This window comes from Microtus ochrogaster, chromosome 15 (assembly GCF_000317375.1).
Source record: "Microtus ochrogaster isolate Prairie Vole_2 chromosome 15, MicOch1.0, whole genome shotgun sequence".
NCBI classification, from domain to species: Eukaryota; Metazoa; Chordata; class Mammalia; order Rodentia; family Cricetidae; genus Microtus; species Microtus ochrogaster.
Genome location: NC_022017.1, coordinates 42,445,336 through 42,471,238, shown reverse-complemented (window position 1 = coordinate 42,471,238; position 25,903 = coordinate 42,445,336). Strand labels below are relative to the sequence as shown.

At 43.3% G+C, this 25,903-nt stretch overlaps 1 protein-coding gene across 1 annotated transcript in view; it reads right to left on the bottom strand.

The window, feature by feature from the left end:
• Positions 1-25,903, bottom strand: part of Washc5 (WASH complex subunit 5) — a 43,969-nt gene that overhangs the window by 12,048 nt on the left and 6,018 nt on the right. The window contains exons 6-23 of the mRNA XM_005354562.3: positions 25,234-25,426; positions 24,525-24,677; positions 21,373-21,486; positions 19,171-19,342; positions 15,955-16,082; positions 14,037-14,166; positions 11,880-11,992; positions 9,641-9,807; positions 9,489-9,564; positions 8,226-8,336; positions 7,265-7,405; positions 6,497-6,577; positions 5,858-5,959; positions 5,015-5,194; positions 3,590-3,714; positions 1,371-1,533; positions 519-621; positions 342-421 (exon numbers count right to left, since the gene is read on the bottom strand). Of these exons, the coding sequence (XP_005354619.1) occupies positions 342-421; positions 519-621; positions 1,371-1,533; positions 3,590-3,714; positions 5,015-5,194; positions 5,858-5,959; positions 6,497-6,577; positions 7,265-7,405; positions 8,226-8,336; positions 9,489-9,564; positions 9,641-9,807; positions 11,880-11,992; positions 14,037-14,166; positions 15,955-16,082; positions 19,171-19,342; positions 21,373-21,486; positions 24,525-24,677; positions 25,234-25,426 (2,332 nt within the window). The remainder of the gene's footprint in view (positions 1-341; positions 422-518; positions 622-1,370; positions 1,534-3,589; positions 3,715-5,014; positions 5,195-5,857; positions 5,960-6,496; positions 6,578-7,264; positions 7,406-8,225; positions 8,337-9,488; positions 9,565-9,640; positions 9,808-11,879; positions 11,993-14,036; positions 14,167-15,954; positions 16,083-19,170; positions 19,343-21,372; positions 21,487-24,524; positions 24,678-25,233; positions 25,427-25,903) is intronic.

Sequence of the window (25,903 nt, the reverse complement as noted above, 5' to 3'; positions counted from 1 at the left end):
TTCAACCTCACCCTGCATGTCTTGTCTATCCATGTTTCTGTCTTCTGCCCACCTGCCATGTGTCTCCCTGCCTGGAACCAGCCATTGCTCGTCTCTGCCTGGGGCCCACTGTCTGCCGCCACATGGCCCGCCACCACCACCACTCCAGCTGCTGCTCTGGGACCAGCAGCCATTTCTGCCTGGGACTGGCTGCTCCCAGAGCCCGCTGCCTGCCACCACATGGCCTGCCGCCACCATTTGGGACCTACAGCATTTCTGCTGCCTACTGCCGCTGGGGATCGTGCAGCATTTTTAAAAAAGAACAACACATAGTATTGACTAGCCTGTTTCCCATAGCATACCTTCATTATGGCTTCCAGGTAAGCGGTCCAAATCTTCTGTGTTTTAGTGATGGCGGAAAGATAAACTTTACTGGAATTTGCTGAAAGTTAAAATACAATCTGAGTTCAGTAAATCCAGAAAGGTTGGTTATAATAATACAGCGTCATTTCTGCCTTGGCGAATCTCAGGACACTTACCTACAATGCTTTTTAGGGGGCTGACAGCATTCATAAGTGTTTTTAAAGTATCTTGAATAGTTCTATCTCTCAGGATAATTTTCTGAAACATACTGAGGAAATTCTACAAACAAGAAGCCATGTTTAAAATCCAAATATAACAACCCCAAACTCCAGTTAATTCAGATGCTGTATAGAACATCATCTACCTCAGTCAGACAACCTCTAAATGGAAAGGAAGCATACCCAGGTTCCTCCTAGGAGCAGTGGCTGTAAGGAGGAGATAAAGTTTCCAGCACAAGTCTCTCTTTCCCAAACTGAAATTAACTAAAGCAGTCTACCCCTAGAATGGCAATGCTGACCAAAGAAGTTCTAGTCTACTATCAGTTCCTGTCTACCTAGTAAAGTCAGCCAGGCCTCACATCAGGGTGAGAAATCACGGAGGACGCTGAGTTTAATTTGTCAGGTGAGACCTGCTGTTATGCTTCCCAGGCAGAAACCAGACATGCAGGTCTGTAACAGGCAGTCTTTGTCTTCTTGGCAAAGTGTAAAGTGTGTCTGGATGCTTCCAGAGAAGTTTAATGTCAAAGGGAAGACTCACGCCTTCCATAAGGAGCAACACCATTCCATAAGCTGGGGTCCAAGTCTGAATTAAGGTCAGAAAGTGGACCAAGCATTGACATCCATCTCTGCTTCCTGATACAGGAGCAGTGTGACCACAGTAGAAGCCATTCTGGAAGCCAGGCCTTCCCCTCCACGATGGACCAGACTCTCAAACTGTGAGCCAAAATACAGCCTTCTGTCCTTAAGTTGCTTGTCAGATATTTTCCCACGGCCACAAGAGAAGCCGCTGACATGGGGTTCCTGGCTCACCTGTAGTTCTTTCACAATCATGAAGCACAGCAGTCGGTCCAATCCATTCAGGCCAAAAGTCCCCAAGGTGTTCTGGATTTCTGAGAAGAGCCGACTGCTGGTGACCTCCTGATGAGTCTTCATGTCATACCAAGTGTTCAGCTGGTCTATGTAGCATGTCATTCTAAAACAAAGGTACAACCAAAGTCCTAGCTCAGAGGTGTGGGACAGGAGCTGGGGTATCACAAGCCAGGGCACAGGCTGCATGCCTTCGGTTGTTTTACAGTCTCGTACCGTACCGTACCGTACCATACACCGTACCGTACCATACCATACCATACCATACCATACCATACCATACCATACCATACCATACCATACACCATACCATACCATACCATACCAGCCCTGCCTCGACCTCCTGAGTGCTGGGGTTGCAGTGCGAGCCGGCACTACTGGTTAGAACTTGTGTTTGGTGTTTCCTCACTTCTGTCCAGGTAATCAATCTTGTCTGCCTGATGGTTGCCTGATGTCACAGAAGGTAAAGCTCAGCTAGGTCTCCCTTCCCCACTGTATGCTTCCTTGGTTTCATTTATTTCCACTCGGCTGAGCTACTCCTGGGAACCAGGCTGAGAAGACAAAGTTAAGTTCAGCTGCCGGGCTGGAGGACTCTAGGGCCCAGCTACCCTTTTACAGGATGCTTCTTGAAATTTCCAGAGACTGAGGACAGATGAGAATCTAGTGTCAATCCCACTGGTAAAGAAGAAACTTAGGATCTTTGACGGTGACATCTGAGGGGAAGATGAAGCTGTGTCCTTCCTTCCCAGCTCACTAAATGGTCGATGCCCATCTTCTTGGAACCCCTCATTGATTTTCTTTAGTCTTGGGAACACAGTACAATGACGACAGTGGCAGAAACCCAACATCATCTACTGAGCACTCAAGTTATCCTATGTCACCCTCATAAGCTCTGTGAAATACAAGCCAGTTAACCCCTGACTTAAAGGGGGAGATGGCAGAGGGCAAGGTAGGCCTGATTGCAAGATTATATCATTTCAAGCTTTGGGTCTCAATCATGGAGGAGGGGCCTTGAGTGACTAGTAGGGCCTGCAGAAGGCACAGATGTCCAAAGTTCACTCCTGGATAATCTGATTCAGCAGGAAAGGGGTGTAGTCCCAGAGTCTACAGTTCCAACAAACTTTACACATGTCGGTCTCCTGTTATAAACACCACCAGCCATACATGTAGGTCTCATGTTATAAACACCACCATCCACACACATGCTGGCACTTTGGATGTGACATCTGAGAGGACCCTGGTTCTGATAATGAATCCCCAGTCACATCTAATCTCCCCTGAAAGTGTGAGCAGGGTGCCAGGCAGGGCAGTTTCTAGAAGGGCTTGGTAATTTAAGCCACAGACACAAAGGACTGTTTCTTCTCTTGCTTGTGGCAGAAAAAATCGGCTAGAAATCTCAAAAGGTTTACCTACAGTTTACCGACTTTCACAAATCTTGAGACGAAATAGTGCCAGACTAGAGGACAGTATGGAGCGCTGAAGGAATGCACACGCATTCAACAGGACACAGGTGGGCGGGGAGAGAAAGAGGCAAGTCTATCTATTGTGGTCCTCTGTGAGCACGTGCACACAAGTGAGCCACAAGACCTGAGCCTGCTCTTTCCTCACCTTAGTGAGGTCTTAGTGTACCGCTTCACCTGAGGCCCAAAGGGAGAGTCAATGGGTTTAGCTGGATTTACTAAGAGGGCCCACGGTATCCACCAGATATTCTCAGGAATAGATTTAATTACGTGAGATTTTCACCCAGTCACGCTGAAGTTACATAGACCTATGTGACTAGGGTGGACCCATTGGACATAGTGTGACCTTGACTCACAGTCCTTTGGGAACAGAAACTTGGCATGGTCTAGCACACTGTCTGCCAACTGTGTTATGTTGGGCAGGAGAGTAAGCTTTTGTGTCTGGATTTCTTCATCTTTGAAGAGGTAAGAGCAACAATGCCTACCTCCCAAGATTATTACAAGGAGTAAGTATATAGCTGTGGGTGGCATGCTGATTGATCACTGGACAGTATTCGGGTCCTTGGCTTAGACATAAGCATGCCATCTTTAATGGTCAGGATGAGCTGACAAGTACAAGACTAGGCACAAGGGAGCACACTTCAGTGACACAGGCTCACATGTCTTGTGGCCTGAAGCTCAGCCACACTCAGAAATTCTTACTTTGGGTCTGTGATCCTCAAGATTTCTCTGCAGAGACGACCGATAAACGTTATGGACTCATCCACGGGCGCGAACTTGGGTATTGGAATATGAGTGGACTGGTACATACTCTGCCAGTCTTGAATCTGGAACACAAAACCATAAATGCCTACTTCAGCTCTGACAGCGTAACTCACTAATCTCACAAGCACTGCATGAACAATAACAAATGTTGCTTGGTTTTGAAGAGAAAATTTTAAATCAACAGCAAAGTCCCAAAGGCTACACAGAACAGCAAAACAGAGAAGAAACAACTGTTAAAAAGGGCTGGAGCCGAGCGATGGTGGCGCACGCCTTTAATCCCAGCACTCGGGAGGCAGAGGCAGGCGGATCTGAAGAGCACACGGACAGGCTCCATACCCCCAGATAAATCCCGTATGCCGTCTCCAAAAAAAAAAAAAAAAAAAAAAAGGCTGGAGATGCAGCCCAGCTGGCAGAGTACCTGCCTAGCATGAGCAATGCCCTGGGTGCCATCCACAGTGCCACCAACCAGGCACAGCAATGCAGGCCCGTAATTCCAGAAGTAGGGAGGTGGAGGTGGAGAGCAAGTTCAAGGTCATCCTTGGCTGAACAGTGAGTTGGACGCTAGCCTGGGCTGCAGGAAAGTGAGAGATAAGGAGAGTCGGGAGAGACTTGGTCTTTTTGGTCTTACAGTAGAGACGGACAATGTAATCTGGAAAATCTAAACTAGCATTAGCTTAAATAATCTTTGGACAGTGTCACCTGCATGTGTCAGTGCCTTGTCTGTCTAAAGCAGCGGCAGTGGAGTTTGGTGCTATTCTGAGGTTCATGAAAAAAAATGAAAATAGAAAAGCAATCCACTTTTCAAAGAAGATATACACACATGGACAATAAACACGTGAAGATACTAGACAGCCATTAGGGAAGCATGCATCAATAAAAGTCACCTTCATGCCCCACGAGGTCAGTGGAAGTTAGGGAGTGGATAGCAGCAAGTGCTGAAACCTGAGGAAACAGGAACCCGTGCATGGCCTGGGGGACGTGGGATGGCAGCACTGCTATGGGAGGGCTCTGGGGGGCCCTGCTCAAGCCAACAGCATCACAAAGTCCGGAGGTCCTGTGCCTCGCATCGTAACCCGCTGGCTTCTAACAAGCAGAGCAGCAGCTGCTACAGCCACTTGGCTACCCATGCTTTCTCTGTGGCACAGAAAGCTCTACGAGGCCAGGTCCCACGTCAACTCTCCTTCTATCCTGAAGTCTCCTGAAGGTGCTCTGTGGGACTTCAGTACTGATTTTCAGTAAAACTATTAGACAAAACAACAACCAAAAACTTTCTTGTTGGGATTCCTGAAACTTGAAGTGTGTATCTTAAATATGAGAAATAATGAATATAGTCAAGAATTGAAAAAAAAACTTGTTAAATACCTTTGTTCTTAAGAAGTTATTACATTCTTGCTCCACGTTATAATTTATAATACGAGAGACTTCCTCCTGCCAAATCTTCAGACCATAGATGCTGACATAGTCCTGTATGTACTCAAAAGAACGATGGAACCCATCCATGGTGGCTCCCAGATCTTTCAGCTTGGGCATCAACTCACTTGGCTATGCAGAAGGACAGGAAAACTGTCAATGGGAGCAAACTGTCAACACTAACGCCTACATTAGACTTAAATGACACACTAACTAAGGGACCTTAGTGGTGGTTTCAGACACAGTCACAGCTTTAGAATACTTCCTTCTGCAGCTAGGCTGACTGACAGTATGTTAGACCCTCAGCCAAGGACAGACTAACACTCATCTGGGAAGAAAGCATCATAGGGAGGACATAAAGATGAACACTGATGATCAAATCTCATACTCTACACATAATACTTAAGGTGAATTCACTGAAGGGAAACATATCTTATGTAAACATTTCAGGATTATTAATTTTTCTCATTAGAAAAATTACCATACTTTAAAATAGATAATGCAAACTTAAAAAAACCCAGTCTTTATAGTTTCTACCTGCTTTATGGTAAACGAGGTCTTTGACAATAAGTAATTCTGAGTCATAACTCTCAGTTCAGTTTTTAAACGCAGGATGAGCAGGGGGAGACAGCGTTGCTTTTCAAGGGGTTTCCTTATGAGTGGATTATAGAAGGATCAAAGAACATGTCAGTTGTTTGCACCCCATGTCACATACTGGAAATGCAGGGGAGGGAAGGGCCTATCTAGTTCGGTGTTCTGGTGCACACTGTGAGCTGAATGACAGATCCACTGTACCTTGGCCCGAGGGTTGAATATCAGTCCCCTGTGGAGGGCGAAAGCGACTCGCTTAACTAGCTCTTTCCTTATTCCATCTTCCAGCAATTGCTTGGGATCCACCTAAGTGCAAATCAGAGTCATTCAATGCAGTCAGGAAAATGCAAGTCAGGAAAACAGAGCAGAGGGCTAGGAGAATGTGCAACACAGCATTTTCTTACCTCGTCTCTAAATGATTTAGATTTTTAAATTTCTGCCCCTATTTCATTTTTCTGGGGGTGGACTGAATTATTAATCCTGTTGCCTCCACAGGGCTCTTTTCATCTCAGGAAGTTTTATGATAATTATACAACATATTAAAAAGATAGCACATATGGACAATTTTTAATTGTTCCACGATTAATTTAACTTCGTTAAATGCAAAGTGTCTTTCTGTACAGCCAGCAGGAGAGGGCGACAAGAAATTCCAAGTTCAAGTCACAGTTTGTCCTGAACTTTGAACAATCAGGATCATAATGCTCTCTTCCTCCAACAAATGAGTAAAAACAAAACTGCTGAGTGGCACAATGGCACAGTCACATTCCTTCCTGTTCCACACGGAATTCCCAGAAAATCAAACAAATAGTCATGGGCCCCACAGAGCAGCAGCATGGCTGTTACCTTTATGATGCCCACCAGGGTTGTTTTCATCATCAAGATGCCCTCGGTAAAGATGGAGATGGCATGAGTAAGCTTGGCAACCTTCAGCAGAGAGAAAGGGCAGATGAAGGACGTCACGGGAAAGAACCCTCATTGCTATGCAAGGCTAAGCAACTGGTCGACAGTCCTGCAAAGGCTACAGGAAACAAATGTGTGGCTGTGTAAAGGACACCTGTGTGCATGCACTGGGATGAAGTGAGGCTCTGTGTAGAAGGGAAAGACTGCTGTTGGATATGCTGGGGACAGTCCCCGTCAGCAGTTATTTGTCCTTCTCTGGGTTCTGTGTCTCAGGTCTAAACTTCAGGGCTGGCTTCAAGATGAGCTGTAATAACCAGCTGCCTGATTGCATTAAATGTATTTTCTTTTACAATATTTTCAACTTATGATGGGTTTACTGGGATGTAATCCTAAGTCGGGTATCAAATGCACAAAGGACCGTGGATATGAGGAGTCCAGATTGTGCAGCACAGGAAGAACAAGAAAAAGAAAAGAGCTGAACTTCTACAGAGAACACGTGGGTGAACAGACTCTCGGAGACACTGGTGAAGCATCAAGAGTCATGGTGTGAGCACACTAAGAACTGCAAACCACGCTATCACTGAGAGTGTGAGAACACAATCACATGTGATTTATGGCTGGTCCGTGGGATACTCCAGGAGCCACAGGACTGCGATATTTCATGGTTTGGGCTTTAACTATCAAAAGATAGAAACCAAAGGAATATGGCACCTCGTATCGTGGGCCAAGCTGAGCATAGTCCCTCAGCTTGTCCTTGTCCAGGCGGGTAGGCACTTCAATGATGTCATGGGTCTGAAGCTTTATGATCTTCAGAAGAGATGTGAACATGCTTTCTGGAATGATCTGCAAAACCTTTGATGAAAAGAAAGACAAGGAAGAACACAATTGAGTGTCTGCACTATTTTTTCAGCTGATGAATAATGAAGTTGTCAGCAAGAAGGGGACCAGTGAGCAGCATGGCAGTTTGCTCACAGAGATGCTGAGAAACTTAAAAGAACTATCTTCAAAACTGTTACAAAGCACTGGACATGTGGCACATGCCTTTAATCTCAGCACCAGGGAGGCAGGAAAAATCTCTTGTGAGTTCAAGGCCATCCTGGTCTACACAGAGAATCCCAGGCCTGCCAGTGCTACATAGAAAGCTATTGCAAAACAAAACCAAAACACTTGTAGGAAGCACAAGCTCATTTTCTTCTGCCATCAACTGCTAGAGAATACAGAGTTAATCCTCAAAGTGCTCAGGATGATTTATCAAGCTCCTGTTACAGACTTTAAAAGACCAATGCTCAAGATGTTGGCAACATCAGGAAGTTCTCAGCCATGCATGACATAAACTGACTCTGAATTCAGACAAGGCTGGGTCCTTGACCCATCACAGTGACTGGAGCAAGAACCAATGTTCTCACGAAGACTTGGACTGAGTTCTGCTAAGGGAATGTGAGTTGTGCTCTGCCTGAGCAGCCAGCTCTGACTCTGAAGGGGTGACAAGGCCAAGGGCGTGTGAAAACCAGTGTGACTTCTTAGAGAGCAAAATCACACTTCACATCTACAGTTGCAGTAAATGATTGCTTATTTTTCGGTACTGGAAATTCCTGGGAAGAAACATGGAGGACAGGAAGCACCACCAGTGCACTGTTTCAGTCACCGAAACGCAGCCAGAGGCACTTCTTACCTTCCTCACGTAGGACACCAGTTCTCCCGAGTAATACTGAGACACACTCAGAAGGTCAGGGCTGTTTGCTTGATTAATACGCAGCAGGGGAAGATCAAGGGCAGAGGCAAGCTGCAAGGAAACAACACACATCTGTTTCTTGCTTCATAAATGCCCTAGAAATCTCTTTCCCAAAAGTGGGATTTCTAATGCAACATTTGAGCTTAGAGGAAAACAAGCAGCAAACCTCAGCAATGCCTCAAATAGTTTCTGACGAAACATTAAACTAAAACAAAACAGCCCGCAGTCATCAGTTACTGTTGCAGGGTTTCTCGCGCTGACCACCGGCAGCATCTGGGGATGTGGGTGCCATGTCTGTTATCAGGCCCAGCACAGACTGCCGCAGCAGTGCTGGGAGCAGGTGCAGAAGCTGCTGTGGCCACGCGGAGGCTCCCTGGAGCTGGAGAGTTGCTACCCCCTGGAGCTCCTTGCAGTCATGACTCCTTTTCATCCAATAAGCTGTGGTGAGGCCCAGTGCACAACACAGGCCTACAGAGCAAACACTTAGGAGACCGAGCCACAGACTTACTGTAAATCATACATTCTACTTTTACCATCCGTTTTCTTATTTTTTAAAGGTTTTTATTTAATTTTATTTTATGTGCGCTGGTATTTTGTTAGCATTCATGTCTGCATGAGGATGTGGGAGCCCCTGGAACTGGAGTTACAGACAGTTGTGAGCTGTTGTGTGGGTGCTGGGAATTGAGCCCAGGTCTTCTGGAAGAGCAGCCAACAGTCTTAACAGCAGAACCATCTCTCCAGACTTTTATCATTTATATTAAAGATGAAAGCAAATTTGCATACTCATGAAATGGATGTTCATTTTTATTTTTACATAAAGAACTAAACCTTGGCTGGATGTTTGATGCTGCAGGACCTATGGTATTTTCTTTCCTTTTTTTTTTTAATTTTATTAACTATGTATACAGTATCCTGCCTGCATGTGTGCCTGACAGCAGAACAGAGCCCCAGATCACATTATATATGGTTATGAGCCACTATGTGGTTGCTGGGAATTGAACTCAAGACCTCTGGAAGAGTAGTCAGTGCTCTTAACCTCTGAGCCATCTCTCCAGCCCAACCTACGGCATTTTCATAGATGTTTATGAACTATTTCCTAAAGGTTGAAAGCACAGGGGAGAATATCATACACTGACCAATGAGGGTAGAGCAAAGCCGAGACTTCCCTCTGCTGGAAGACAGATGTTGCCATTCCCTGCTTACCTTAAGGAACGTGGCTCTGAGTTTGGTAACCATGGATGGGTTAACCCTTATGCTTTCTTGCATGATGGATGTGAAACTGTAAAGAGGGAAACATGATAAGCAGATGGACTTGTGGCCTTCATCACGGGTAAACATCAGCGTGTCCACATTACCTGTCAATTAACTGCCAGGCAAACGAAAGGTCTCCAACGATTTGCATTGTGATCAAAACTTCCTCCTTAATGTTAATGGTTCTGATCATTTGATGGAGAAACTTGCGGGTATCAGCGAGAAACTGGCAAACTTGCAGATTTGATTCTAATTGGTGAAACTCCTGAACCTGTGTTACATGATCCATTTAATTAAAAAAATTCTTCAGTACAACCCTTTCCTTGACTACTTCCAAGAAAGTTCACCACTCACCAACAATTTCTTGACCAAATTTTTCATTTCACATTAAGCTTCAGAAATCTCTAAGGCAAGTTCTAAGAAAGTACAAGTGTGTAGGATTAGAAAACTCTCCTCCCTGCTCCCATGGTGTGTGTAGACAACCTGACATGCCAGCAGGCTCACCCTCCACTGCAGAAGAAATACATACACCCTGGAGGCCATCTTCTTCCTGAGGATGTCCACACTACTAAGATCATAGAGAGTCACAGCACAACCAATGTACTGGTACAGAACAATACCATGTTTTTGAGGTTTCCTACAGTTCTCAAATTTTCATGTGTCACTCAAGAGGCTTGGGCCACATGCCAAAATAAATAAGGCCAAAAAAAACCTGAGGCTTATAAAGCTGTTTTTAGTGCTACTATAGAGATTAGGAAATCCCCAAACAAGCACTCATTTGTAGCTGTTCTAGAGTGAGGCGCCCTGAGCTAACGAGGTAGTAGATGGAGTTGCTATTTACTTATAGTGACTATCAGAATAAGCTTAAAGAAATAGAAAAGAAATTTTGTAAGAAAGTATGGAAAGTGGAAAATATTAACTATACTTAATGGATAGAGTATAGCTGATGTTTTAAACAATGGAGCCTGAGGGAGTGTTCTAACATGATTATTTCACATTTTAAATCTATATAATCAGACAGCTAAGCATTTAAGAATCTGAGCTAGAGTCATTTCTTTGGGTATACAGGTACTTTTGAGTATATAAATCATTTCAGAAAATAGACTACTTACAAGGATAATAACATTATATAACAAACTACTTTTATTTTTTGTGTATTTACTTCTAGTATTTCTCTCCCAAAGGTACACAATATTTTACATACCTAAAAGAAGGCATAGAATTACAATTTTGTTTTTATACCTTATGACAATCTCCCCAATAGTCCTAGATTATTTTTATAATTCTGCTTCTAAAAGCATGTATTTATTCAAGTTCAGACTTAACAATTGTTGCTACAGTTCTACTCAGCTGACCAGACAGTTACTAGCCTAATTTAAGAATACTGAATATAACACTACAAGGGTTACTTCTGATGAAATATCTTTAGACATGTATATTAATTTATTTTTATTTTATGTGCATTGCTATTTTTCCTGCATGTATGTCTGGATGCCAGATCCCCTGGAACTGGAGTTACAGACAGTTGTGAGCTGCTATGTGGTTGCTAGGAGTTGAACCTGGGTCTTCTGGAAGAGTAGCCATGTGGGTCATAAGGTGTAACTTCTGACCTAAGATATAATTTCAAGATTTAAAAAATTTATTTATGATTGTGTGTGTGTGTGCACGTGTCTGTGTGTATCCATCCATGTGTGAGCACACACATGTGTGCAGGTACCCACAGAGGTCAGAGGTGTCAGATTCCTGGAGTTGGAGTTGCAGGTGGTTGTGAGCTGCCTGCCATGGGTGCTGGGAATGGAACCTGTGTCCTCTGAAAGAGCAGCATACCCTCCCACCTGCTGAGCCAACTTTCCAGCCCAAGCACTACACTGAAAAAGACTTTCTTACCTACAGCTGAAATTTTCTTTGGAGCACCAACCAGCTCCCAAATAAAGATACAGAGACTTATTATTAATTATGGATGCTTGGCCTTAGCTTAGGCTTTTCCCAGTAGCTCTTTTAACTTGATTTAACCTATTTCTGTTCATCTACATCTTGCTTTGGGGCCTTTATCTTTCTTTCCTTCTCTATGTCCTACTTTTCTGCTTCCTCGGGTCTGTCTGTCTGGCCCCTGGCATCTGCCTGGTGTCTCTCTTTCTTCTTTTCTGAGTCTCAATTCCTCCTCCTTCTTACTCTCCCTATCTGAAAGTCCCATATATACCTACTCCCTTCCTATTGGCCATTCAGCTTTTTATTAGACCAATCAGGTTCTTTAGACAGGAAAGGTAAAACAACAGATCTTTATATAATTAAACAAATGCAACACATCCTTGCATAGTTAAACAAATATTCTGTAACACTTACCTCCTCCAAAGCTTGTATTAGCTGCACAGTCTTTCTGCCTGCAGCAGTAGAATCATCATAATTTAGTGACAGTATTTGTTTTGAGATTTCTCTGAACCAAGCTTGAAGATTTTCTGTTAATACAGAAAAAAGGAAAGCATACTGAAACCCCAAATCCTTGTAGCTTTGAACTGAATTTATCTTTTAGGAATATAGTTCTCACAGCTTTGATCAGCTGTGTAACATCACTCCCAACAATTCTCTGACCACCGCCAACAATGTGAAGGGTATGTACCCTAGCACAGCATACCAGATTGTCTGTGACACTCACCGCTAAGGATTAAAGGTTCGCACTTAAGCTGCAAATGCTAAGTGCTAAGGTGCTCATGGGCATGGGAGGGCTCGGACTGCTGGAAAGAACATGGAGTTACTGTTTTCTGAAGAAGTGAAGGTAGATAAAAATATTTGCATTGTCAGAAATAAAGGTTATCTCTCAAGGTGATGGACAGACATGAGCAGAGGTTTCTGGGCAAGGTGAAGATCAACGTGTCAGAACTGTGAGGTACGAGCAGAAAAGTTGTGGGAATTCTGAACAGTTTAAGGGGTGCCATTTGTAACATGTCAGGGTGGTCTTTTGGGAGAGATTTGTAAGAAAGATTTTCTTATTTATATTTGATGGGTATGTGTGTTTGCCTACACATATGTATATGTGCCACATGTGTGCAATGCCTGCAGATGCCAGAAGAGGGCATCAGGACCCATGGAACTGGAGTTATAGGCACTTGAACTGCCACGTGGGTGCTGGGAACCAAAACCGAGTCCTCTACAATAACAGCAAGTGCTCTTAACTGCTCAGACAACTCTGTAACTCTGGGAGAAAATTCATAAGGTTTTTATCTTAAAAAATATGACAAGATGCTATAATTTTTCTATAAGTAAGATTTCCTAAAAGACCCAGGATCATAATCATTAATGTAAAATTTGAGATGTTTCCTTTAAATAACAGCTGGTGACTCCCACTTCTGCCACTAGATGGCAGGTGCTCTGGAAAATACCTGTGATAGTTTGAAAGAAAATGTCCTCTAAAGGGAGTGGCCCTGGTGGGAGTGTGGCCTTGCTGGAGTAATGTGCCATGGGTGGGGGAGGACTCTGAGGTTTCATATGCTCAATCTACACCCAGTGAGACAGACCACTTCTTGTTGCCTGTGGGTGAAGACATAGGAATCTCAACTCCTTCTCCAATGCCATGTCTGTTCAGGCCACCACGTTTCACCATGACAATGATGGACTAAACCTCTGAAACTGTAAGCCAGTCCAAATTAAATGGTTTCCTTTGTTAGAGTTGCCATGGTCATGGTGTCTTTTTACAATTACTGAAACCCTAAAACAACTTATCAAGAATAGAAGATAATAATCTTAGAATCTAGGTCAGTTGTTACTAATAACTCCAGGTGACATGTACTTCTAGAAGATCTCAAGAGGTCTTTGACATTCATTTCCTTCCCCCAATTTCAAATAAATACACACCTCAATTTTATCTAATATTGGGGTGGGAAGATCATGGCTCTCAACCCTAGCAATGAACCAGTTATAGGAACCCCTGGTTCATATTTCAAAGATATAAAACATGGTGTTTAGAGCATCTTTGGTTGTTGCCCAAGGGAGAACAAGCTAGAAGCAGCACAAGCTAAACTACAGACTGCTGTGAGTACTGCCGTAGGGGACAGAGCACACCATGATGAGATCAGGACTTTTTAACTCAGTGTGTGATGGTTAATCTTGATCATCAGCTTGTCAGGGTTGAGAACCACCTAGGAGACACACCTCTGGGTATGTCTGTGAGGGCCTTTCCAGAGAGGGTTCGCTGATGAGGGGCAACCCACTCTGACTGTGGGTGGCACCATCCCATCGGCTGAGATCTCAGACTTAAAAAAAAAAAGTGGGCTGAGTACCAGCACTTACCCCTCCCCTCTTCCTGACCTCAGATGCAAGGTAACCAGCTGCCTCACACCCCCGCCTCCACACCTCCTCTGCCATGATGGGCTGTGCCCTCAAAGTGGGAGTCAAAATAAACCTTCCTTGTTTCGCCAAGTATTTTCTGAGAGAATGATAAAAAGTCACAATCATTTTATAAGGCTCTATATAAGCACACATCTCAAACACATCTTTAGCAGTTACCATTTTTCTCCACTCGGGTTAGCGGTTTCACCCCTGAAAAGACATCAGCCAGCTCGGTCATCCGCTCTGAGCCCTCCTTCTTGTAATGCTCCCACTTTGACTGTTTCTCTGAAAGCATTTGCTTGAACATCTGTTGACAGGATGGAAAGATTCAGTACTTAAGAGAAAATGAAGATCAGACAAAGTTTACAAAGAGATCATCAATGAATCCCTATTTACTTTAAAAAATATATGACAGAGGGCTGGAGATGTGGCTCAGGGGATAAGGTGCTTGTGGTCCAGATAAGGACGAGAGTTCAGATCCCCAGAACTCATACAAAAACCAAACAGGTGTGGAGGCAGAGACAGGAGATCCCACAGGCAGAACCAGCTAGCAAGACTAGCCGAATTTGCTGAGTTCTGGGTTTGGTAAGAGACCATTGTGGTGGTTTATAGAAAATGGCCCCCAGAGTAAGTGACACTATAAGGAGGTGTGAACTTGTTGAAGTATGTATGGCCTTGTTAGAGTCACTGTGGAGGCAGGCTCTGAGGATTCCTATGTTCAAGTTACATCCAGTGTGGTGGCCTGTTTACTTCCTGTTGCCTAGGGATCAAGATGTAGAACTCAGCTGGGCAGTGGTAGTGCACACCTTTAATCCTAACACTCAGGAGGCAGAGGCAGGCGATCTCTGTGAGTTCAAGGCTAAGGTGGTCTACAAAGTTCTAGGATAGCCAGAGCTATTGCACAGAGGAAACCATGTGGAGGTGGGGATGGCAGTGAGGAGGGTGGAAATATGGAACTCTGGGCTCCTTCTACAACATCATGACTGCCTGCATGCTGCCATGCTTCTTACCACAACTGTAATGGAGTTACCCTGGGAAACTGTAAGCCAGCCTCAATTAAATGTTTTGCTTTATAAAAATTGCCATCGTCATGGTGTCTCTTCACAGCAATAGAAACCATCACTAAGACAACCATGCTCTATAAATAAATTGCAAATGATCTAAGAAGGCACCCAGCATCAACTCTGGCCTCCATATGTATGCACCCTCACATAATGCACCTACACATGAGAACACACATACACATAACATAAACCTCTCAGATCCCATCCTGCCTCAGGAAGTTGTAGTACTGGTGGGCTCCCACATCCACCTGGCATGTAAGTGGGTTCTAGGAATCCGGATTGTAGTCCTTAAGCCTACGCAGTGTACTAGATGGGTTTTATGTCAACTTGACACAAGTTAAAGTCACCTAAGAAGAGGGAATATCAAATAAGAAAATGCCTCCACAAGATCAGGCTGTAGGCAAGCTTGAAGGGCATTTTCTTAATTAGGATGGGGGAGGGCCCAGCTCGTTATGGTTGATGCTACCCTTGGGCTGGTAGTCCTGGGTTCCATAAGAAAACAGACAGAACAAGCCATGAAGAGCAAGCCAGTAAGCAGCATCCCTCCAAGGGCTCGGTATCAGCTCCTACCTCCAGGTCTTTCCCTGTTGGAATTCTTGTCCTGACTTCTTTTGATGATGAGTAGTGGTGTGGAAATGTAAGTCAAATAAATTCTTTCCTCCCTCAGTTTCTTTAGTAATGGTGTTTCATCATAGCAATAGTAACACTAATTAAGACACTCAGTAAGCCATTAACCTGAGTCATCTTCCCAGAGCCAAATCCCGGTTTTCACACGTATTTTCACAAGAGTGATTCTCATGAATTACCATACTCCTCATTAGACTAATGTCTACAACCAGGTATACTTTCTCCATCACTAAATAACTGTTACATGCCTAATTCTGTACTCTTCTATAAAAAACAGGTCTAGACAAACAAAATCTGTAGCTTGAGTCAGAGACATAATTAAATCATAATCTTTTCTGAAAAATATTTTTAAACAACAACAACAAAAAAAACAAAGACCAAGGTTATTAATTTAATACTTTTACCTCTTTGAGTATAAATTCAAATTGTGCAGTATCCAACAGCAATTGGAAGAGGATCTTGGGATTGTACCTAGAGTCTGTCAGAATCTGGTCCTTGATTTGACGAAGACGTTTGTTGTTTGGGTCATAGGCTAGAAAGAAGAAGAATTTCCCACTGATTCAGTGTATAAAATCATCCATGAAACAAGACGGGGCAGGGTAGAGTGAGCACTTGTGTGGTTTATGTGAGTTTGATAGGGAAGGTTATAAACCATGCCAATGGGGTAAAGTCTTGAAATCAGAAAAGGAGTTTGTGCAGCAGAAACTCAATGTATCAAAAGCTAGCCAGTGGGGCTAGAGAGATGGTCGGCAATCCAGGACAGTTCCTCTTCCAGAGGACAAGTTTGTTTTCCAGCACCCATATCAAATAGCTCAAAACTGAAACTCTAGCTCCAAGGGATCTGACACATAGCACTGACACATGCACATAGATAACAACAAAAAGTCTTAAAAGTGTGTGAATTAGATGATTAAATTTACACTGTGGGTAAAGTGTACCTGGACCTACGCACTAAGAAGCAAAACCTGGAAAACTGCTTATGTGAAAACCATTTAAGAAGCTGGAGAGATGCCACATATTCTCAAAGACATAGAGTGAGAAGCCCAACTGTGAATGGCTCCCAAGAGGTGGAAATGGATGGCAGGTAGTGGGCTGAGAGCATCTGGCTACAGGAGCTGTGAGGAGAGGCTACGGGGAACAGAAGGTCCTACATAATGCTGGACGAGCAGGAAGTGAGGCCTACACAGGAAAGCTTACTGGATAAGAGATGAAAAGCACAGGGTTACGCCTATGTGGTAGCATCCATCTGTAATTGTAGCTCCTGAGTGGATCACTAAGGTTCAAGGCCAGTCAGATCTACTTAGCAGTTCCAGGACCAAGCATGGCTACTTGGCACAACCTTGTCTCAGAAAATAAAATAAAATAAAAACAGAACCAAAGGAAGCAAGCAAAGAATTTTGCAGGGTTGCTGAACACACAACTCTTGAGGTGGTAGTATACAGTTCTAGAGGAGTCAATGAATGTTTACAATGCAGTTGCTAAGATTAAGCAAGTGTACCATTGCTGTGGGATAATGCTCTTGTACCCTATAAAGATCTGTCACTTGTATTAGTTTAATAAAATGCTGATTGGCCAGTAGCCAGGCAGGAAGTATAAGTGGGGCAACCAGGCAGGAAGTATAGGCGGGTTGACCAGAATAGGAGAATGCTGGGGAGAGGAAAGGCTTGGTCTGTAGTCATCACTCAGATGCACAGGAAGCAAAATGAAAATGCTTCACTGATAAAAGGTACCAAGCCATGTGGCTAACACAGACAAGAATTATGGGTTAATATAAGATATAAGAGTTAATAAGAAGCCTGAGCTGATAGGCCAACCAGTTTATAATTAATGTAGACGTCTGTGTGTTTCTTTGGGACTGAATGACTGCAGGACTGGGCAGGACAGAAACCTCTGTCAACATACCATCTCTGAAGATGCTCAGAGTCTCAAGTATTTACTGTTTTCTGAGATTTTATCACTGGTCTTAAAGTCATAGCTCATGGATCCTGTGGAGGCTTTTCACACAATGTGAGAAGCTCCTGAACGTAATGCCAAACTGTATGAACAGAAGTTTTCAAAGACAGCCACGACCCAGAAGAGTTTGAGGCCACCAAATATCTGCTCTAGGAGGCTCTCCACTCAGTAGGCTCTCACACTTTCTCTACTTCCAATTCTGATAACGTCTGTGGTCCAGAATTTCTTCCCTTTGGTTTAGTCAAAATCTTCCTAATTCCTGCCTTCTGGTGGAGCCTTCTTTGACCTCTGTTCATCTATTTCGACCCTACCAGGACTCACATTATAGGTTCCACACAGCCAGCTCTGACCTGCTACTTGGGACCTTTTGTTAGTTTCTTGGAGCTGTTCTGACAGGTTGGCCCAAACAGTAGCTTTAAACAACACAAATTTAGGTTTTTACATTTTATTTTATTTTTATTTTTTTTTGTTTTTTGAGACAGGATTTCTCTGTGGCTTTAGAGCCTGTCCTGGAACTAGCTCTGTAGACCAGGCTGGTCTCGAACTCACAGAGATCCTCCTGCCTCTGCCTCCCGAGTGCTGGGATTAAAGGCATGCGCCACCATCGCCCGGCTGGTTTTTACATTTTAGAGCTACAAAGTGTGAAACAGAGTCACTAAACTAAAACCAAGATGTTAGCAGGGGCTGACAGTATGGCTCTGTGAGTAAAAGCCTTGGTTTCATAACCCGAGTTCAAGTCCCAGGTCCCAAATGATGAAAGGAGAGAACTAACACCTGAAAGTTATCCTGTGACATACTATGTGTGCATGTATGTACACACACACACACACACACACACACACACACACACACACACACACAAAATGTATACATGGGCACAAAAATATACACTAAATAAAATTCAGTAGGTTGGATTGCTAACAGTATTAGCAGGTTAAGAAGGTATGTCCTCACACCTGTGGTGTGAGGGCCACATAAATCCCAGAATAGCTATGAATGTGGCCCACCACATTTATAGATTGCAGCATCATATCACAATCAAAAGGGTACATACCCCTAAATTAAGGGAAATTCCTTTTCTTGCCCCTTTTAGCCTCTAAAGGCTGTCTGCACTCTTTGGCTTAGGCCCTTTGAACCTTTAAAGACAGCACTGATTGGTCAAGTCATATGCCTGGTAGTGTATCTCTGGTTCTGATCTGCCAGCCTCGCTCTTCTGATTTAAGGCTCTCTTTGATTACACAGGGTCTCCTGGGATAATGTAAGGTCAGCTGATCGGCAATGTCCTCCTCATTCTTCCACATGCACTGAGAGGGTCTAAGGAGAAGGTGGGTAGAGGCATGACGCTATCGCAAGTCTGCAGTTATCTCTTCTTAGATGTTCACAGCTCATCTACCCAGTGTGATCAGTGACCAGCTTCTTCAACATGGGAGCCCAAAGTCCTCGTATTTGCCAGCCACATCCCAGTGCCTACCTAACAGACGACATCTGCTCAGGTGGGCTGCTGACCTCTCCAAGTTGACACAAACATTACTACCTTAAGAAGCCAACTTGCCTCTCATGTACTGACTCGCCCTGGGCTAAATACTCTGCCTTGTGAAGCTGACCTCACCTCTGGAAAGCTTACTGTGGGGCAGGATACGAGCCCCACGCCCCCTTGTGTGCCTTACCCGAGTCGGCCGTGTGAAGCATCAGCCAGCGGATGGCGACGTTGCAGTCTCTCAGACAGTTGAGCAGCCTTGGGATATTGTCCAGAAGCACCTCCTCCCTCAAGTAGCCCTCTTTCAGAAACTGCTGCACCTGAGTGTGCACCCTTTCGCTGACACTGGCGTATCTGCTCGCCTTTGAAATTAAAAAGATGGACGCTGGAATTAGATGGGAGAACAGCTATCCTGAAAATGACTCCCATTCAGCTGAATCCTCTGACAAGTACAAGCCTCTCCTTTATCTCTCTCTACCCCATCTCTCCCTCCCCACTTCCCTTCTTGATAACTTCATTTCTATATGAGGTAATAGCATGCGTATTATAGTTATAGCAATAGGGCAACTGATTATTGAATTTTTTTTTGAGACAGGGTACCTTGTCACCATGTACCTTGGAACTAGCTCTATAGACCAGGCTGGCTTTGAACTCAAGAGATCCACCTGCCTCTGCCTCCTGAGTAATGGGACTAAGGGCATTCACCACCAAGACTGGTTTTATTAGCCATTTTTAAAGAAATATTGTACTTAAAATTCTGAAACTCAGTTTTAGTTTGGGGTGTGATTAAATACTGATGGGTTTATCCTTATATTGTATATTATTTTCTTTTTCTAATGCTGAATTGGACTAGGTGGCCTCTCTGATCTTTTCAATTTTTTTTTCCTCTTTCATCTTTTTGTCTATATGTTTGCTTGTTTGTTTGAAGACAGGATCTCACTATGTAGCTCTACTGTCTTGGAACTCACTACACAGACCAGTCAGGTCTCGAACTCTAAAAGCTGTCTGCTTTTCTCCCAACTGCTGGAATTAAAGGTGTGTGCCACTACGCTGGCTTGAGCCCTTCAACTCTTGGATGGAAAAGAAACACAAAAACAGAGACCCAATTGCCCGTTCTTCCTATTGTGGTTGACAAATGCAGGAAAGACCAGACATGCTCCAAAGATTAGACTTTTGTTTGGCGTTTTCCGTCAGAGTCTTGCTGTCTAGAACTATTCTGCCTTAGTCTTTAAACCCTGGGATCACCACACCAAAGGACGAAATGTCCACAGGTTTACAAAGCTTAATAAAATGAAGATCTCAGCTGATCAAAGTTATGATTTTTTTTAAGAATCCTTTGCAATCCTGGCCATTTGATTTTACTACAATAAAGGTCCACTATTAAACCTTGCTAACCTAGTTAACCTGGCTTAAAGCTCTGAAGAAACTTCTTAAAATGTCACAATGAGAAAATACAAATTTGGAAAAGAATTTGAGTAATGAAAACTTAATGCCCTGACATCAGTAAGCACTGAACCCACTTCCCGAATACACTCTGGGATCCAGGCCAACACTGAAATAACACTGCATTATTTAAGGAATTCAATTTACTTGGATAAAACATGACAGAGGTTTTTGTGTCAATATTGTTCCATCTATAGTGGAAAACTTTATGACCCAGATAGCCAAGCAGGAGAACGTAGCCATTAAGAAATATTAAGTACACGTTTTTGTGTACTTAATTTTTTAAAAATTTGAAATTTCAAATTAAGAAAAGATTTTATTTATATTCCTCTATCTCTTCTGCTATTTCCTTCTGCCTGGTGTTCTTACCAAAGAAGAATAGAGCCACATCACTCAGAAATGCATATAGCGTCTTGTGCTTCTGTAAACCAATCAGCGCCTCAGAAGGGATGACTCCACCTACAGGAGTAGACTACCACTCATTTCATCTTAGCATCCATCCTACTGCTAAACTTCAAGCCAGCTCTGTTCACAGGACAAGAGCTTCACACAAGAACACCAAAGTCAACTGTGGCCCTGTCCCACTGACTCATCTTAGGTATGGAATCTTTCTTAGGTCCCCAGTCTGTATTTCCTTTCCCACACGTTTAAAACCTATAAATAATCCTGATGTGCACATTTTACCTTCTAGTCATGCAGTAAGATGTATAGGAGCATCTTTTCCCAACTCCATGGACGTGTACCTAGCTTGTTTCCTTCTAGTCGTGCAGTAAGATGTATAGGAGCATCTTTTCCCAACTCCATGGACGTGTACCTAGCTTGTTTCCTTCTAGTCGTGCAGTAAGATGTACAGGAGCATCTTTTCCCAACTCCATGGACGTGTACCTAGCTTGTTTCCCATGAGCCAGGCTTGACCTCCTAGGATGGTCCCTGATCAGCGCAAACCTACCTGCTCTTTGACGTTTGAGAGGTCGAGGGTATTGTTTAGAGCAGTTTTCGCAGCTTTGTAAGGTTCCCAAGCATCGGCTAGATTAACGGTGATGCCCATATAGATGCTGATGACCTGAAAGAGGAGACAGCCACTCAGTACCTGCCCAGCATCTGCTTCCATTAAGGAAAGGGGCGGGGAAATGCAAAGTAGTGCACACGAGTGTCCTCTCTTTCCAGTTTTAATTCATAATAGTGAAAACCTAGTGCTCTCCAAAGAAACAGTGACAAGTTTGCTTTTCAGGGTAAAGGACATGAAGTGACCTCACCCTTCCAAACCGCTGAGTGTTAGACACCTAGATGGAGAAAATCACAGGAAGAGAAGAGCAGTGACTAACAAGAGGAAGCGGCTTCTCTTCTTTCTCTTACTTTTTTTTAGAGACAAGGTCTCTCAATGGCACCATCACGAGAGCTCAGTTTTCTCATATTTGGTTCTTAAAAGTCAATGATGGTGATGGTAAGATGATGGCTCAGAGAGAAAAGGCATCTGCCATACAGGCCTGGTGATTTGAATTTGATCCCTTGAGCTCTGGGACTTGTGCATTCCTCACCATACACCCCCCCACATGCGCGCGCGCGCACACGCACGCACACACACACACACACACACACACACACACACACACACACACACACACACACACACACACCCCTAAAGTCACATAGGACTCCTGAGAGCTCTCAAACAAGTCTATTGCTGCCAACGTTAAGTGATTTTTAATCTGTATTTTATGTGTCTAGGTGCTTTCCTGTACTCATTTGTGAATCATTTGTGTGCCTACTGCCCACTGAGCCACAGAAGGGCACCAGATCTGGACCCGCAGTGTGGACAGTTGTGAGCTGTGCTGTGGGTGCTGGGACTCAAACTCTGGTCCTCTGGAAGAGCAGCCATGTCTTAACCACCGAGTCATCGCTCCAGTCCTTAATTCATTACCTTTCAAGCTTATTTTTTAGAAAGTAAATTTCACGTCATAACCTCCTTTAAGAGCAGTTTTACCCAGTGCCCACAGGTTTGTTGTGTGCACTTTCATATTGCACAACTCTACGGTTTTTGGTTTTTGATTTATAATATGGTTTCTTCTTTTGCACAAAAGCCATCTGGGTATTTTTTCTCAAACATTTACATACATCCTTTTAATACTTAATTATAATTGAATTGCACTCTATTGAGAAAATATAGTTTATCAGCTTCTTTCTTTGCTGAATTCTTTTATGATCTACCACATATTCAACTTTCATATATATATATATATATATATATATATATATTCTTTAAACACATATATAACATTTATGAAACAATTTATGTTTGAAAAAGATGCATAAATTTTTTTCTGTCATGATTAATTTTGTCGATTTTCCCATGTGAATCCGAGAATTTTGTTTTATGTATTTTGAGGGTGTTACTGAGTACATACAATTTCACAGCTGTTAACCATCCCTGTGGATTATCCATCTTAAGCATTTTATATAATAATGGTTTTCTTTCACATTTTCTATTGTCTGATAATTTCTCATAAGTTGTTTTTACTGGTTTACATTTGCCTGGCATATCTTTTAAAAAATCTATTGGGTCACATGTGTGTGGGAGGAGCACTTTTAGGTATATAATTCAGGATGTTGTGATTATAGCACTATGGTCAAAATGATTCAGTCTGGCAACATAAAGCAAAACTACCAAAGTTTCCTTTTGGTTGCTCAACTCAATCTGAGTTCAATTCACAGGTTGACAGTAACCCTTACCTAACTGCTGGTTGTTCTCATACTGCCGGGGAACTGTGAGTGTCTTTTAACAGACAGGCAGTGTGACTGGGCCGCTGAGATTCAGTAGTGAGAAGAGGAGCAGAACCTGGTAGCTGAGAACCTGCCCCAGTCCACTGCATTACCATAAAAACTCCTTGCTCTGGAAACATTTCACATATGATAGGTGTGTTGACAGCTTTACATGAAACATGCTACAAGCACACCCTGCAGTAGCCTAAACCTCACTAGATCTACCATAGTCATCTTACAGGTAAAATTTAACCGTGAAAGTGAAATTCCAATTCAAAATTTGACAAGTTAAGTGAACTCTGCTAGCTTAAGTTCATAAAAGACCTTAAGCTCATATGAAATTAGAAATTTATGCCTTGGCAATGCTGAAGCATGCATGGACAGCCCATATATGGTGGTTCTGTTGAACTTGTCTATATTGGGTTTCATGGTCTAAGTTGATGAGGATGACTGACCAGGTCTCCTCCTCAAGAGAGCACCAGATCTCCTTACAGATGGTTGTGAGCCACCATGTGGTTGCTGGGAATTGAACTCAGGACCTTTTGGAAGAGCAGGCAGTGCTTTTAACCACTAAGCCATGATGGCTCAGTCATTAAAGGCTAGGTTCACAACCTCTAAACTCATATAATTGACCTTTGTTCATAAAACATAAAGAATAAACAGTCCTGGCTTATATTCTCAATAGCCAAATTAAGATGTATTTTAATACATAGTTTTACTTTCAGAGTATCTATTTTAATGAAAATGATATCATTTTTGTGTAGAATTTTTTTTTTTTAACTAACTGGTTAGTTCTTCATGTCATGATTCATAAAACTCTCACCACACAGGATAATTTTGCTCCAGTAATTTTTTTTGTCTGTGTCCAATTATTTACAATTTTTTGGCTTCTACATTAAAGGCCAAAATAACAGGACTGGAAAGGTGGCTTAAGAGGTGAGAGAGCCTGCCAAACAAGCTCAAGGACCGGAGTTCAATGCCTGGGACCCACATGGCAGAAGGAAATGACTTCCCCAAGTTCTCTTCTGACCTTTACACATGGAAACACACACAATAAATAAAAGGGGAAAAAAGACAAAAGAATAGAAGGGTTCTGCATATTTCTGTTTAAAAGAATTTTTAATTAAAAAATTCCACACAATATACTTTGTTTTCCCACACCCAACTGTTTCTAGGTCCTTTCCATCTCTGTGCCCACCCAATCAGGCCTTGAAATCAGTAAGTAGCTGAGAAAGACCCTGAGTTCCTGATCCCCCTGCCTCTGGGTCACTAAGGTGTATTACATACTTGGCCCCAGGGAGTTAGTTTTGTGACAGACTCACGAAAGGGAGGAGTACTTGCCCAGTTATCTGGAAAGTATTTATCCACGATCTCTCTCATCTTTGCTTGGTGGGTGTGAAGAATGGAAGGTTCAAAATAGAGAATCACGTACAGCATGGCGGCTTGATTCGCCAGGGCAGTGCTGCGATGTTCTGGCAGGGGGTAGGCAGAGACCTGCAATATAACATCCCAGAGTTAACTCTCACACGCTACAGGATCTTTCCAGGCCTGCTCAGCTGCCAGCTCTGTCTAGGCTGCCCTTCTGCTCCACTGTGTCAGCTGCTGCAATCCTGCCACCACTGCTACACGCTCCAGCGCACACCGGTTTCCCCTTAAGCTAACATGCACACCTCTGGTGGGTATTTTCCTTCCTAAGCCACAAGGCCACTCTGGGTAGGCACCAGAGTCTACCTTCTTTGGTGATGAATAGCCAGCACCTAGCCCATGAATGAACATACCATCCACGCTCAGTAACTGTCTCTTGAACAGACGACTTAAAAAGAATACACCCTCTTTCTAACTGCTCACATCCCATCTTCTCCCTGAAACCTCGGATTCTCCCAAACTTAACAGCTCCTTTCCTTGGCCCTGCAGCACTGTTTAAATGCTTTTACAAATAGTTTCTAGCTGCTGTTTTGACTCACTGGAAGGAAGAAATATGAAAAGGAGTAGCTGAGGAGGAAAGTATATTCTACCTTTTAAATTATTAAGCCCCCCCCCCCATTCCTACCTGGTTGTAAATGTCATCAGATCTCAGGCGTCCGATGACCATGCTGATGAAAGTTTCGTTGATAGGCACTCTCTGGAAATAGCTCTCGGGGTAGTTGGGTGGTCTTTTGGCTCCTGGCTGGCTGGAATACCCTGTACTCCGCAGCAGCTTACAGATATCATCCATATTCGAATCAGCAGAGGACCGAGCGGCACTGGATCAAGTTCATTCACAATGGGAAACAAAAGAACCAAAGACATCACATGTCAGAAACACGTAAGTCTAAAAGTAAAGGACTCCATCCTGAAACGACAATGGATCCATTTGAGTCCTACCATTCAGAAGCACACATCTGAAAAGCTTATTTGAAGGGTAGGTATTGGTTCTCTGCCCACTTTCCAAACCCCTGGAGCTGACTTGTCTCATCATACTCATCAACTATAAAGCAAGCACTACAGTATTTGGAATACCACAGCAGGGTTTGAGTTGGTGTCTTAAGATCAAGGTATTAATAATTAAGAGCAAAACTATCTTACAGAAATAAGATAAAAGAAGATGCTAGATAGCCACATCTGTTCTGAGTAGGTCTTGAGTCCAAATGATTCCAGATTCCGGTCTGACTACCAAATAAGTTATGCAGGGTGCGTGCGTGTGTGGATGCGTGTGTGTGTGTGTGTGTGTGTGTGTGTGT